Source organism: Ursus americanus, chromosome 5, assembly GCF_024610735.1.
Source record: "Ursus americanus isolate L20-20 chromosome 5, mUrsAme1.1.p, whole genome shotgun sequence".
Lineage (NCBI taxonomy): Eukaryota > Metazoa > Chordata > Mammalia > Carnivora > Ursidae > Ursus > Ursus americanus.
Genome location: NC_142131.1, coordinates 13,796,957 through 13,810,106, shown reverse-complemented (window position 1 = coordinate 13,810,106; position 13,150 = coordinate 13,796,957). Strand labels below are relative to the sequence as shown.

Genomic DNA, 13,150 nt, shown 5'->3' with positions numbered 1-13,150 from the left:
TACATGCCTTAGCCATCTGGTTCTTTCTGTATCAGGAGTTAAATTTGGGGCCATACATTTTAGAATTAAACATACCTCTCTTTGTTCTCAGAGCCCCCAAATGGCCCTTCATCATTGTGCCCTTGAAGGGAAATCCAATAATCGCCCTTGGCAGTCTGACTCACGGAAGGGACGGCACAGCCAAGTGTGGGCTGGAGACACTCTCTGAGCATCTAACCTGCCCGAGCTTTTTATTCAGATGCTGAGAAGTTCATCTCGGGAGAAATTTAGACTGTTATTTTCCTGCAGGTCATCCGTTCTTAGGAGATGGAGCTAGTGTATGCTCTGTATTTTTATCATCTGCTAAAGGGCAAGTCAGACCAGATCCCTGCTATTAAAGGATCAACAAGGACAAGGGTGGTAAAGCCCTTCAACCCTGAAAGCTCCTTTAAGGCTATATTCAGGGAGGCGTCACACAAGCAGAACAGACATTTGGATTCTGGGCTGTATGAAATGACAACTTAGTGGCTTAAATGACAGGCAACATCATCTAGGCAGAGGCGTCATTTTCCTTGAGAGAGAAAACTTCCCAATATGCGCCCGCCTTTCAGGTGAGTACAGCGCGAGTCTTTCCGACTGAGTCCTCAAGCTTAAGCCAATCAATTTTACCAAGGGTACTGACTGAAGGATCTTGTTGAACGCAAGCCACGCTCTCCTATCTAAGCAGAGGAGTCAGACAAAAGCAACGTACGATTCGCTGGTCCGTGTAATCCCCGCTGCTGTACGAGGTGGCCAGGGTGGAGGAGCACTTCTCAGCGTACCAGGGGGACAAGCCTTGCTGTGAGGCGCTGCTGATGGAGATGGTGTAGATGCTGTCCGTGTAGCCGTCACAGTCACAGTTATCGCCCTGACGCCCCCCGTTCCCAGAAGCCCACACGAAGATGGAGCCCTTTCCTTGTCTCCCCTAAAGGAAAAGCCAGACTATATCACATCTGTCATCTTTTGGGATCGCTGTCACACCCCGGTGAAATTCCCCACAAATTCATGCATGAGGTTCTCAGAGATAAGTTAGATGGAGTCAGTTTCAACTCCCGGTCCTCCAGCCTCCCTGTGGGAAGCCTCATGAGACTGCATTTGAGAAGCCCCTGGGCTGTGACTCTGCCAGTCTTCCTTCCTCTGGGCCCTCTCTGGCATGGGTCTGAGTGAGTGCTTTTCTTCTTTTCCTGAGCGTGCAGACTCACACTCTGGCCTTTCGCACTCGCTCATATTTGTGCACTCTTCCCTTGGCTTATGTCACCGTGTTTGAATCTTTGAACTTCCTCTCTTTCTGCTTGCATCTTCTGGCTGACTGATAGAATGACAAAATCAGGCATTATTCAGATCTGTTTTGCAGCTGCATTAAAAGGGACTCTTCAATTGAATGCAACTCGTCAAGGCTACCCTTTCTATGACTTCTCAGTCTGTGCTCTGCAAAGTTTCTACTTTTGTTTGATCCTGTGCAGAACGAGGCCTTAGAATCCTGGTAGGAGTGCAGGAAACAGAGCAAACCATCCAGGCACAAGTCCACACCAGGCATGTACAAAATGGGAGGTAGCACATAGCTATATTTAAGGATGCGTTTCCAGAGATTTGAAAGAAGTCTGGGTAGTAGTTTCCCTACCGTCAAAATCCAAAAGCAGCAGGAAAATGAGAAAGGACATATCCAGAGTATTTCTTATTTTTTATTTATTTATTTTTTTGTCTGATTTACTTTCGTTTATTTTTTAATTTTTAAAAATTTTATTTCCAGAGTATTTTTTTAAAGTAAATATTCTAAGAGTAAAGAATCTCTGTTGAATGTCAGACCCAAATCGGGAAACTCTCTTAACACTTAACTTCCACCCCTCTGAAGAATGATTTGGCTCTCTAAATGCTTTCAAATTGTAAGCAACGACAAGAAATTCAAAGCCATCTCTTTCCATATAAGCTAAGTGTTCTTCCCTTTCCTTCATATCCAAGTGGCCAGGTTTCGTTTCAGTTGGGTCTGTGTTAAGCATCTTACCTGCTTGACACCATATTCAAAAGCCTTCTGGGCCAGTCGGCCAGGCCCCTCCACAGTTTTGCCGTCATCATTAGGGCCCCAGCTGGCACTGTAAATGTCCACATGTCCGGGATTGAATCCAATTGAGCTGGCTTCAATAGCATCTGTCACAATGCCATCCAGCATTCTTATGCCTGAACAGTAAATCGAACAAAAAATACATGAGTGGATGTCAGCGTGTACGTGTAGAATGGTACAATGCTCTTAATATTCATTTTATTTTTATTTTTTTAATATTCATTTTATAGAAGACTCTCAAAAAAGTTAAAAACAGGGTAACCGCTGGATGTCTCAAGTGCCCATGAACCAGGCCACTATGAGCACAGAAGGAAGATACAAGTCACTGTCTCCCTAAGCTTCCATATCTGCCGTTTAGAGATAACTATATGCACTAAGCAGTGACCATGATTGTTACTGATTACAAAATGTCTCCCCTCCCTTCGCTACCCCAATAACCTGAAAATGACAGGACAGCTTTCAGAAAGAGGCATCAAACAGCCCTCCTTTGACCTGTCTGTTAATGACTATCCCACGAATAGACCGTTGCCCAGTCTGTGCCATATGAAGGATTCTGTATGGGACACTGTGTAGCTTGAAAAGACCTACCCACAATAGGAAACTAACAAATAGGGAAAGAACTCGTTTCTAAACACTAATTAAAAATAACCCAGAGGCCATTCTTTTATGTGTTTGCTGAGAAACATTTTCAAGGAACATGTTTCCTTTTCTTCTAAATAATCTCAAGGAGGAAATCACTGCCATGGATTTTGCTCCTGAGGGGGAATCATTTTTCATTAGGAGAAGGCAGATGTGGTCGCTCTTTGTACTTTCTAACAGGCTGTCACCCGTCATCAGACTCATGTATTCAAGAGCCAGGAAGGCAAAAGTAATTTAGACAGATATGGGCAGCTCCCTGGTTGCTCCTGGCTTCAGGCAGATTATGTAGTAGAGTGCCCAGCCTTACATGTGTGCACTATTATTTACTACAGAGCACAGAGAAAAGAGCATGTAATTAACATAATCAGTGAAAGTCATATTGACTGAAACAAAATTGGTTAAAAATTTATTTCGGGAGGAGCGCCTGGGTGGCACAGTGGTTAAGCGTCTGCCTTCGGCTCAGGGCGTGATCCCAGCGTTACGGGATCGAGCCCCACATCAGGCTCCTCCGCTATGAGCCTGCTTCTTCCTCTCCCACTCCCCCTGCTTGTGTTCCCTCTCTCGCTGGCTGTCTCTATCTTTGTCAAATAAATAAAATCTTTAAAAAAAAAAAATTTATTTCGGGAAAAAGAAAAAATCCCAGCTCTGCTTGCTAGCTGTGTGATCTTGGGCAAGCCACTTAACCTCTTGTGCCTCAGTTTCTTCAATTTTAAAATGGGAAAGGTAGCAGCTTATGTGCACTGAGGATATACTATATGCAGCTACCTTGCTAAGGCCTTAAACATATGGATTCCTGTATCTTTAGGACAACAATTTGAGGCAGATGCCATAATTTTCCCCATTTACAGGTGGACCATAAGTCCAGAGAGGGACAATGACTTGCTCGGGACCACACAACTTGAAACTGGGGAGCTGGGACTTGAATCCCAGAAATTTGGCACCCAAATCCAACCTGTTATCTTAGAGTATAACCTATAATGTGTTGTAGAGTCAGTGGTGCCTAATAAGTGAAGCGTTATTAAAAAAATGCACTTGGGGCTAGACCATCAAAGGGTGGAATAATGGGGAAAAAAATCTCAGGAGGCTTGGAATCAGAAGTCTTGTGTTTTAGTTTTGCATTGCCACAAACTAGCTGTTACCTTGAGAATCTTGCTTCTGATTACTTCTCTATAAATGAAGGGATCAGAAGATTCTCTCACAAACTATAGCTAGGTAGTTCACCGTGACTTAAAAAGTGAAGTATTTCTCTAGGTGATTGCCTGATTTGTGCTTCTGCCTTCATTTTTAAAAAAATTAACATAGCACTTTAAAAAGGGGGGGGAAACACACAGCATTTTGACAATGCTGGTATCAGAGGGATCAGGAATGACACAACACGTGATAGTGTGATGTATTAGGGAGAGATTCATCATATGTACCATGATGGGTATTTATTGGATTTCTTAAAAGGAAGTCATAATCAAACTCAAGGTATCCTTTTGCAGAGTTTAAAGGAACTTTACTGTCATTGGCACATTCTACAGTTGATCTTTTTTGTTGTAGCTTGGAAAACAAACTAAATTCAAAGCATAACTGAAAACCCAAGGTAGGAATAGTGAAAAGAGGAAAGACAATGATTATCTTCTCTGTGAGCCCTTGCCGGTCCACTGTCTACCCGTCCTCACAAGAACGTGGATTGCATCAATGGGTTCTCTGCAGCAGGAGGGTGGGGGAAGAGAGGAGAGTGAGGTACTCATTCCCCGGGATCCTCCTTGCCTAGAGGAAGCCCTGTTGTTTTACCCAGGGCCACAGCTCCTGTCCAGTGGTTCTCTCCAATGGCCCCAACTTTCTCCAGTTGCTGTTGATCTCTCCTTCCCCTTGCTCCTTTAGGCCTAAAGGTGATAACATCTGTTTTCATTTGTTAGCCCTTGTTGGTTTCCCTTTACTCTTTTTTTTTAGTTTTTATTTTAATTCCAATTAGTTAACATACAGTGTTATATTAGTTTCAGGTGTACAATATGGTGATAATTTCCCTTAAGTTTTGTAAATAGTTCCTCTATTAAATTGCCCGCATGGAACTTACCACGTTTCCCCACAAAGACACTGACTGAAACAACTAGATTCTAAATCCATGCTGTCGAAGATAACCTTTGGCTTCTTCATGTAAGCAGTATGTATTCTTTTATTTTCTTAAGACAGTTATTTGCTATGAAATGAAGAATGACAGAATTGAGAGGCAGGGAAAGTTTTTGCCTAAATTTACCTCCTCCTTCTGTTCCCTTAGCAAGCACTCAATAACGAACCCTTGTAAATTAGCACACAGAGAAAATTAGATTTGGTTCAAAAGCGTTTCAACATTTCTATTTTTCTCTCCACAAAGATGTGTAGGCCATATTCAGCTATCATTTTTTTGGAATCCAGATCCATTGATTTATTTGCAAATCACACTTAAATCCTGCAGCATATTTTACATGGAATTCATTTCTTCCTCTGGTTGTTGAAAGCCCCCTTCCCCCCCTCATTCACACCAGGTGATGCGAGAGTCAAATTGAAGTGCAAAAGTCCAGGAGCAACCCTCTGCTTTACCTCCAACTTTGGAATTGTATGCAACTCCGACCCCACACTTGTGATTATTTGCTTGCATGGCAATTTCTCCTGCACATCTGGTCCCATGTCTGAAGATTTAAAAATAGGAGTTATAAAACATAAATGAGGGCAAAGTGTCGTTTGCACATGAATCCATGGTACATGGCCATACTAACTTTTTGTCAGCCTTGTGGCCAGTTTCCTGCCCATCAGTATTAGATGAAGTGTAGGTATCAGATGATATAGTTACTGGAGCCAAAGTATGTGATTCACATTCCAGCCTCTGACACTCCCTAGTGATGTGACCTTGGGTAAGTTATTTGTCCTCCCAAGTTTTGTGGCAACACATGAGATGCTGCACAGAGAGCACTTAGAATGGTGGCTGGTATAATGTAAGAGCTTGGGAAGTGTTAGCTATGGATACTGTCATGAGCACCTCTGACACTTCTGGAAGCCGTTTCAAAGAAGTGGCTTCTGCTCATACGTTTTGGTGAGGTTTCTCCTCACTCCCTGTCTAGTGACTTCCTTGGAGTAGGTTATCCTGGACCAGTCCTAGTCTAGATAAATAGACTGGACCTCGTCAAGTCTAAGATAAATAGAACCGAATTCTCCTCTCAAGCCCTCTTCCCCTCCTTTAACCATCCTCCACCAAACTAAAGCAACTGAGGGTTTTCTGGTACCAAGGGGAGTTTGAGATTTGACCAGGACTCTACTGGCTAATTGGGAAACCAGGGTTGTCTTGCAACTCTGATCGGGGCCAGAAGCCTGAACAAGACTGGTTTTCTCATCAGGCAAAGAGGGTAATTGATGATTTCAGAGTATCTGTAGGGAAAAGTCCATCTCTAAAACGGAGCCGAGTCTACCATTAAAGCATCAGTTCTGAATATCTGAGGATAATAATCTTTTCCCACCACGCCCGACCTCGGGAGAGTCAATAAGTCAACTAATGTGAATTGATTCATCCCATTGTGGAAGCACCTGGGAGTAGTGTAGAGGCTGTTGGTGCTTTGGAGGAGCTGACATAGGAAAGACAGGAAGACTTAGCTCTGAGCAACACTGTCAGGCACCTAGTTTTAGACATTACTACACTAGACATGTATTAATTTAGCCCAGCAGGGAATATACAAATTCTAAATTGACTAGCCAAAATAATTCTCTTTCACTGCTCTTTTTTTTTTTTTTTTTTTTTCCTAAAGTACCAAAGATGATTTCTCGGTCTCCTTTTACTAAATGATGTTTCTGTTTCTTCACGTTAATACTGGAGAGGAATCCTAAGTCAGAACAATATCATTATCTTTAATTCAAGGTCTTTCCTAATGCAGCAGACATCTGCTGCTTTTTTTTTTTTCCCCCTCTCCTAGCATTTTCTCCTTTAGGGAAGTAGATTTCCCTTATTCCTTGTGATTCTATCATGAGCCTCCTCTTCCCTGACAGCTTTAAAGGGTTGTTGCATATTCTGTGGAAGAGAATTCTATTCTTTCTCTAGAATCTACAGCTTTAAGTTCCATGTGAGCCATGTGGATCTTGCTGCCAGGCAAGATTGATCAATTGATTGATTGATTTTTTGAGAATGAAGCTAATTGGAGGCAAGCAGCTAAAAGATGGAGATAGTGATTGGGGTCCTAATAGCATATTATTTGAGCTCCTGAATCTTGGAATGCGTGAAGCTAGACCATCCCTTGGGTGATTTTTTTTTTTTAATCCCCATTTTACTTCATCTTTGAATTAGGATTCTCTCACTTGCAACTAAAGCTGCCCCGACCAACACACCCGTTCTCTGAGAATTGTGTGCACATTGAACACCTAGAAGGAACCTCATGCCTCTTTGATGGATTAACTCTCTTTGCTTTTATAGAAGGAGAAACTGAGTTGTCACCCTCTGGAAAGTGTGTTCCTAGAAGTCACCACCACCTGTATTTCCATTTACGGGAGATAGGGCCAGGTTAGCAGAATCTCCAGCCTGAGCCAATAGAATCAAACTGTTGGCAGAAATCCCCAGCACAGCACCTCTGTCCTAAGAATGATGCAATGGGACAGCACCTATGATTTATCTCTCCTTACATACTGAAAATTATTTTCTTGAAAAGTGCAGTAGGATCATGGTAAGAAAAGGATTGATATTTTTCCCTCCTCTTACCCTCACTTCCCACCTCCACACCTTGAGAAAAATGGAAGGCTTTATCAAAGTGGTACTATGTCATTCTTTGTAGACCTGTAGCTTTTTTTCTTTCTTTAAATTAGGCTCTGAGATAAAAGAACCCTTTATTATCTTAGAACAATGGTAGTAACTGGCATTTAAACAAATTGATTTTTTGAAAAATTATTCCACAAGATAGTTTAAAGACTACTATTATCCTAGTTAAAATACCCTTGTCACACATGTTATTTAACCAGAAAAATAATCTGTAATTGGTATTGAAATTCTGAATATAGATTCATGCCAGCTTAATAGTAAGAGTTACCTGCACTTTTGAGATTTTACTATATAGTGATTCCTCTTTTGATTTGCAGAGGAGAATTCAAATGCAGCTTCTATTAATCTCATTTCCATAGTAATAAAGAACAGCAGCAACACAGATAGTTTGGAGAGATAATGCCCTTGGAATTGGGAGATAATAGGTCTCTAACTGCTATAAAGTCCAAGACGAAATGGAGCCATTCATTTTCTAAACCTAAGAGATTTATTTCTGACAACATGCTAGAAGGGCAACTCTATTTTTCATTATACATTTTGATAAATGATAGGGATGCTTCAAGAGGACCCTGAGAGGTAGTTACTAATTGTGTAATTTTCAAAGAGCAGATTCTGAATTGGCTCAGAAAATTGACTTGTCTCTGTCTCTACTCCTCTCAGATGATATTGTTCTTGTCATGTTGGTTTCTTACTGAAAGGAGGTCTATCTTAGTTGCTAAATGAGAAGGCTTGATCACCATCATCAACATCATAGCAAACACAACTTTTTCTATGTTCCAGACCACTATCCAAGCCAATTACATATGTAAACTCATTTTATCCCCACAATAACCCAACAAAGTAGCTACTGTTATTATCCCTTTTAAATAGATGATAAAACTGAGGCACAAAAGCAGTTAGATAATTTGTACAAGGTCACCCAGCTATTAAGTGGCAGAGCTAATACTTTAACCTAAACCTAGTGACAAAGCCTGGATTCATAACTGTTTGGCTGTGTCACACTAACTCTAGGCTATGTGGGAGCTCCATGGCAGGCTGTGCTCTGGAAACTCAGGGTTTTCAGGCACAAAAGAAGTACCATTATATGGGCTACTTCTCTGAAAGCTTTGGAGCTCTGTGAATTGGGGAAAATGTGGCTATTGAATTGGCTATCCAGTATTATGAATACTACATATAAGACTCCCCCTTTAGGGGGGAACGAAAAGGGAAATCAGAGTCCCTCCTTCTCATGAGGAGAGAAGTTCTAGAGAATATCATTTTACCAAGTTTTCAGCTATCATGCAGCCACCACATAATTTATCATCCACACTGGATCCTGGGACCAGACCTAGAGGACACTGCCTGGGAAGAAGGCTGCCACCTCCAGCTATAAGTCTCTTCAGCTGCACCCACTTGGCTGAGAGCAGATTTCTCTTTTGGTCTTGACCAAGGGGGTAGAATGAGAGTTGCCATTTTTACTTTGTTCTAACTTCTTAGAATAAAGTGCCCCTTTCTTCCAAGAACTTATTGCCCATTTCCTTAGGAATTTCCGTTCAGGAGGGTAAAGAGCAAGTGCCTCATCACCCATTTTAGGGGACAAAATGAAAAACAGAGGCAGAGAGAGTAAGTGATTTCCTCAAGGTCACCTTCTATACTGAGAGTTGGCGAAGCCAGGACTACCAGCCAGGACAACAAGGTCGTGTTCCAAAAGAGCACGTGTTCCTCCTGGCCCTGCACTGCTCTTAGAACTGTGGCTGAAAATTTGTCTGGGGCTCCCGCCATAAGTTCCTGAGATATCCTGCTTTCCCTCCAAGGTACCCCCTGGTGGTTCCCATTGTACTAGTACTGGAATATTCTAACTTCTAGGCATTGTTTGTAGTTAACCCCTTTAAGAAATAAACCCTAGAAGTAACTGGTACTGAAAGAAGCAGTATCTTGGAACCCTCCTCAAGCCTCCCTTTCTCCCCAGTGAGGAAATATACACCCAGAAGTTGAGGCTAAGTGCATGAGCCTCAGCTCTCTTCCTGGTGTTTTTCCTTCTGGAGGGGGGAACCATCCAAAGAAAGAACTTTAGGTCAACATTACTGCACCAGTCACATGGGAATTCTGAGTGAGAATATGAGAGAAAGGAAGAGGGAAAGAGGGAGAAAGAGAGCAAGCAGGAGAGAATTCAATTGACCCAAGCTGGGTAATAGTCTGAGAGAAAGAAAGCCATATGGACAGAAAATGTAACCTCTTTATATAGAATCTTTCCATCCCAATTGTAGCAATAAGCCCTAATTTTGCCTTGGCTTTGATCTATTTTGGGGCAAGTCTCTTCTGGGTAGAGCAAATGAAGAAGAAAGTATGGAAGTCTTCTTGAAGTTATGAGAGATACTGCAAAAGACTTCTCACATGGGTATAGACACTTGAGGTCATGTGGCTAGAGGGTGAAGTTTCTTTGCGGCTAGGAAAAAAGGTTAAGAAGTCTCTTGCCTCTGGCTCTTTATTTGGCCTCTTGCTTTGTCAGTTCTGGCTCTTGGCCTCCTTCATCACATTGTGGTTGCTAGAGAGAATTATTTTACGAGTCAGAAGATACTCTTTTTCTCTTCCTTTAGCTTTATAATACCTTGAAGAAACTCTGGGAGAGATTACTGAGTCTTCCAATGCCCCCAGAAAATGTGTTGGATTTGAGGGCCAGGCCTCAGAGTACATCTCTCTTGTCTGGTATCTGGCCATACTTTTCTGAGGGAACTGGTGAGCATGGCTGTGGTCATCAAAAGAAGTCATGAGGATTTATTATCTTTGTCATCTATTTTTATTTCCACAACTAACATCAAATATGTTGCTAATAGGAAGGGATTCATAGAGGAATTGGGGTTGGAGAGGATGAGCTGGAAGATTTTACTCTTTATGACCCAAACATTCTTTCTAAAGCTATGACTATTCTGTGCCATTCGAGGGGAGCATTTCATAACATAAGAAGAAATTCGAATTGAAATATGGTCCTGTAAGCCAAAAGAAATATAAAAATAGAAGCACTGGTTTCTGTTTTAAAAGCAACAAAATACTATGGTATGAATGGTGTGCATGAAAACTTTTCTGAGAGCTGAAATGTGGATCGTATGTATAGTGTAATTTTCTCAAATCAGGTAAAAGCATTTTAAAGTACATATTCCCCCCAAATCCACATTTACTCACTTGTTCTCATTTGTGGGATCATAACGGGGAAATGGATCATGGTCATTATCGTTAAAATCATAACTAGCCTCTGGATCCTAAAGAGACAATAGAAATAACCCTGTAGCATCATTAAAAAAAAAAAAAAAGTAGCACTTCCCAAGCCTTCTGCCCCTACCCCCTCCATTCTGGCTAATAGCTCAGAAATCTGCATTTGAGAGTTTCTGGCCCAGTTGCTGATCATTTATTATACCCATAAACCAGGCATAAATGATGTACACAGAAGAGTGAGCAAGCGCCCAATTCTCAGTGAATGTTACCAAACCTATATAACTCTCTGAAGCTCATAGGATATTAGGACCAGAAGGAATCAGAGTTTACTTAGTTTGACTACCTCATTTTTTAAGTGAGAAAACTGAGACCCAGAGAGGTTGAATGACTTAACTAATCTCTAGAGCTAGTTAGCGATACTTGGACACTCATCTCCCTTACGATTATGGGTGGAAATAGGTGACTGTGGGATGGGGCTCAGGTCCACAGTGATCTTCAGCCTTCCCAGTTACACTAAATAAACGTAATTTAATTAAAGGGAGCGTGCTTGAAATGTAAGACAAGTTTCTAGGTCGCACCTCCTTTTCCAAACAGATTGCTAAAACACCTCCCACATAGAAATTCTGTTACCACTATGGCCTCTTCTCTACATTTTCCATATCTTTCAATAACTCCTACTTTCTACTAAACTTTTTATCTCTTCTTTTGCTTCCCTTTCCCTTTGCTCTCTAGCTGGGGAATTTGGAATGATGAGAGAAAGACAAGGGACAATCTTAAAGATGAAACACTGATCTAAAGGCCTAAGATATCATGTAGTACTTAAAAGACAATTAAGTAGTTTTCATTTACTTATTTTCCATTCATAATAAACGTTTCTTTTCTCAGCTTGCCATTTTTACACTCTGTGGTGTACCTTTTGAATTTGCATGGAAGGAATCTTATTCACATAACTTCACAATGTCAGAGATATTACACCTATAAAGGATGTGAGGAAGAAGACTACAAAAATAATCTCAGGCAGTATTCTTGATTTGATGGCTTTAATGCCCCCAATACTGAGCGATGTAGAGTCTGAATGGCTTTTAATAATTTAGTTGGTATAGGTGCCTCCCCACTTCCTCAACACACAAGCCTTTGTAAAATCCTTGGCTCTACTGAATTCTTTCAGTGCCCACTGATACAAAAAAATGTTCACATGTGCTGGCAGGAGGGTGAGGGAAAGAACAAAACCTTGGCCCATAATTCTCGGGGCCAATGTCAGAGCAGTCTTCCACCTGAGAAAAGGAAAGCCTTAACTCTGTGTCTGTGTTGACTTCTCCCTAAGTTGCAGTCATGGGAGGGCCCAGACTCACATAATTTTCATAGATGTCTGTGTGATTCCACTCCAAGCCATCGTCCAGTACTGTAATAACAACTCCTTTGCCTGTGATGCCTTTTTGCCAAACAGGTATCACATGGAGATCCAGCTTGGGCAGGGCTGCAGTCATCCTAGTATCTTGCTGATAAAGAAAAACAAAGAATTGGTGAAATCATGATTTACTTGCTGTAAAATGAGAACTGAAGCTCAAGTCTGGAGACCCATCTTTTTTTCCCTAGGGTTACTCTACTTTTTAGAAGAAGGCAATTAGGTGAAATAAAAAACGAAGTTGATGGTAGAGCCAAGTGAATCATCAGAGGACTGTTCTTTTCCCAGTTGTTCCAGTGGAAAATCACTTGAAAGGATGAATCACTCCTTGCCCCTTCTCACTGAGCTACATAGCTTCTGAGATGAAGTTTATCCCTAAGTTTCATTCATTTATAATGACATGCTTAAGCTTTTGTATCTACCAAAGTTTTATTTGGTGTCCCATGTTTCCATCTCTCCCCAAATCATGAGCCACCCTTGCCACACTGAACCTACTTTATATTGTCTGGTTCATAGTCATTCATGGATGTTTTAATAACTTTTCTAAAAGCAGAACCTGGAATGCCCAGGAGGCTGCTGTCTCACCAGAACTTGCAATTTAACAGATTGTTTCCAAGTATGAGTGATGTATTTTTTTTCCAAGTATGAGTGATTTAGAGAGTAAGTATCTATGCGAGGTGATTTGGAGTTTTCTTTTTCAGATAAATTTTCTGATAGTTACAGTGCATGGGACTATAAGTGAGAAGAGCTGTACAGCAAGGGAATAAAGAGATGAGCACATTTCTAAGCATTTGAGGGAGATGCATTTGAGGGAGATGCTTTAGAAAAGTGCCAGGTTTCTGGTGAAAGGGACAGTAAGAAATTTATAAATAATAACAGCCAAAAGTGTCAATGAATGAATTTCCCCCTGGCTGATTCGCCTCAGAAAGAAGTTGGGAAAAACTCTTTTTTTTTTTAAAGATGTTTTCATTCGCTTTAGTGAGAGCACATGCAAGGGGGAGGGGAGGAGCAGAGAGAGAGAATCTCCAAGCAGACTCTCCACTGGGCATACAGCCCAAGATGGGGCTGATCCCACAACCCA

General features: G+C 41.4%; 1 protein-coding gene across 1 annotated transcript in view; it reads right to left on the bottom strand.

Moving 5' to 3' along the window:
• The window catches only part of PCSK1 (proprotein convertase subtilisin/kexin type 1), a 42,239-nt gene that overhangs the window by 20,770 nt on the left and 8,319 nt on the right, over nucleotides 1-13,150 (bottom strand). The window contains exons 4-8 of the mRNA XM_045796449.2: nucleotides 12,017-12,163; nucleotides 10,635-10,711; nucleotides 5,282-5,370; nucleotides 2,021-2,193; nucleotides 731-943 (exon numbers count right to left, since the gene is read on the bottom strand). Coding sequence (XP_045652405.1) covers nucleotides 731-943; nucleotides 2,021-2,193; nucleotides 5,282-5,370; nucleotides 10,635-10,711; nucleotides 12,017-12,163 — 699 coding nt within the window. The remainder of the gene's footprint in view (nucleotides 1-730; nucleotides 944-2,020; nucleotides 2,194-5,281; nucleotides 5,371-10,634; nucleotides 10,712-12,016; nucleotides 12,164-13,150) is intronic.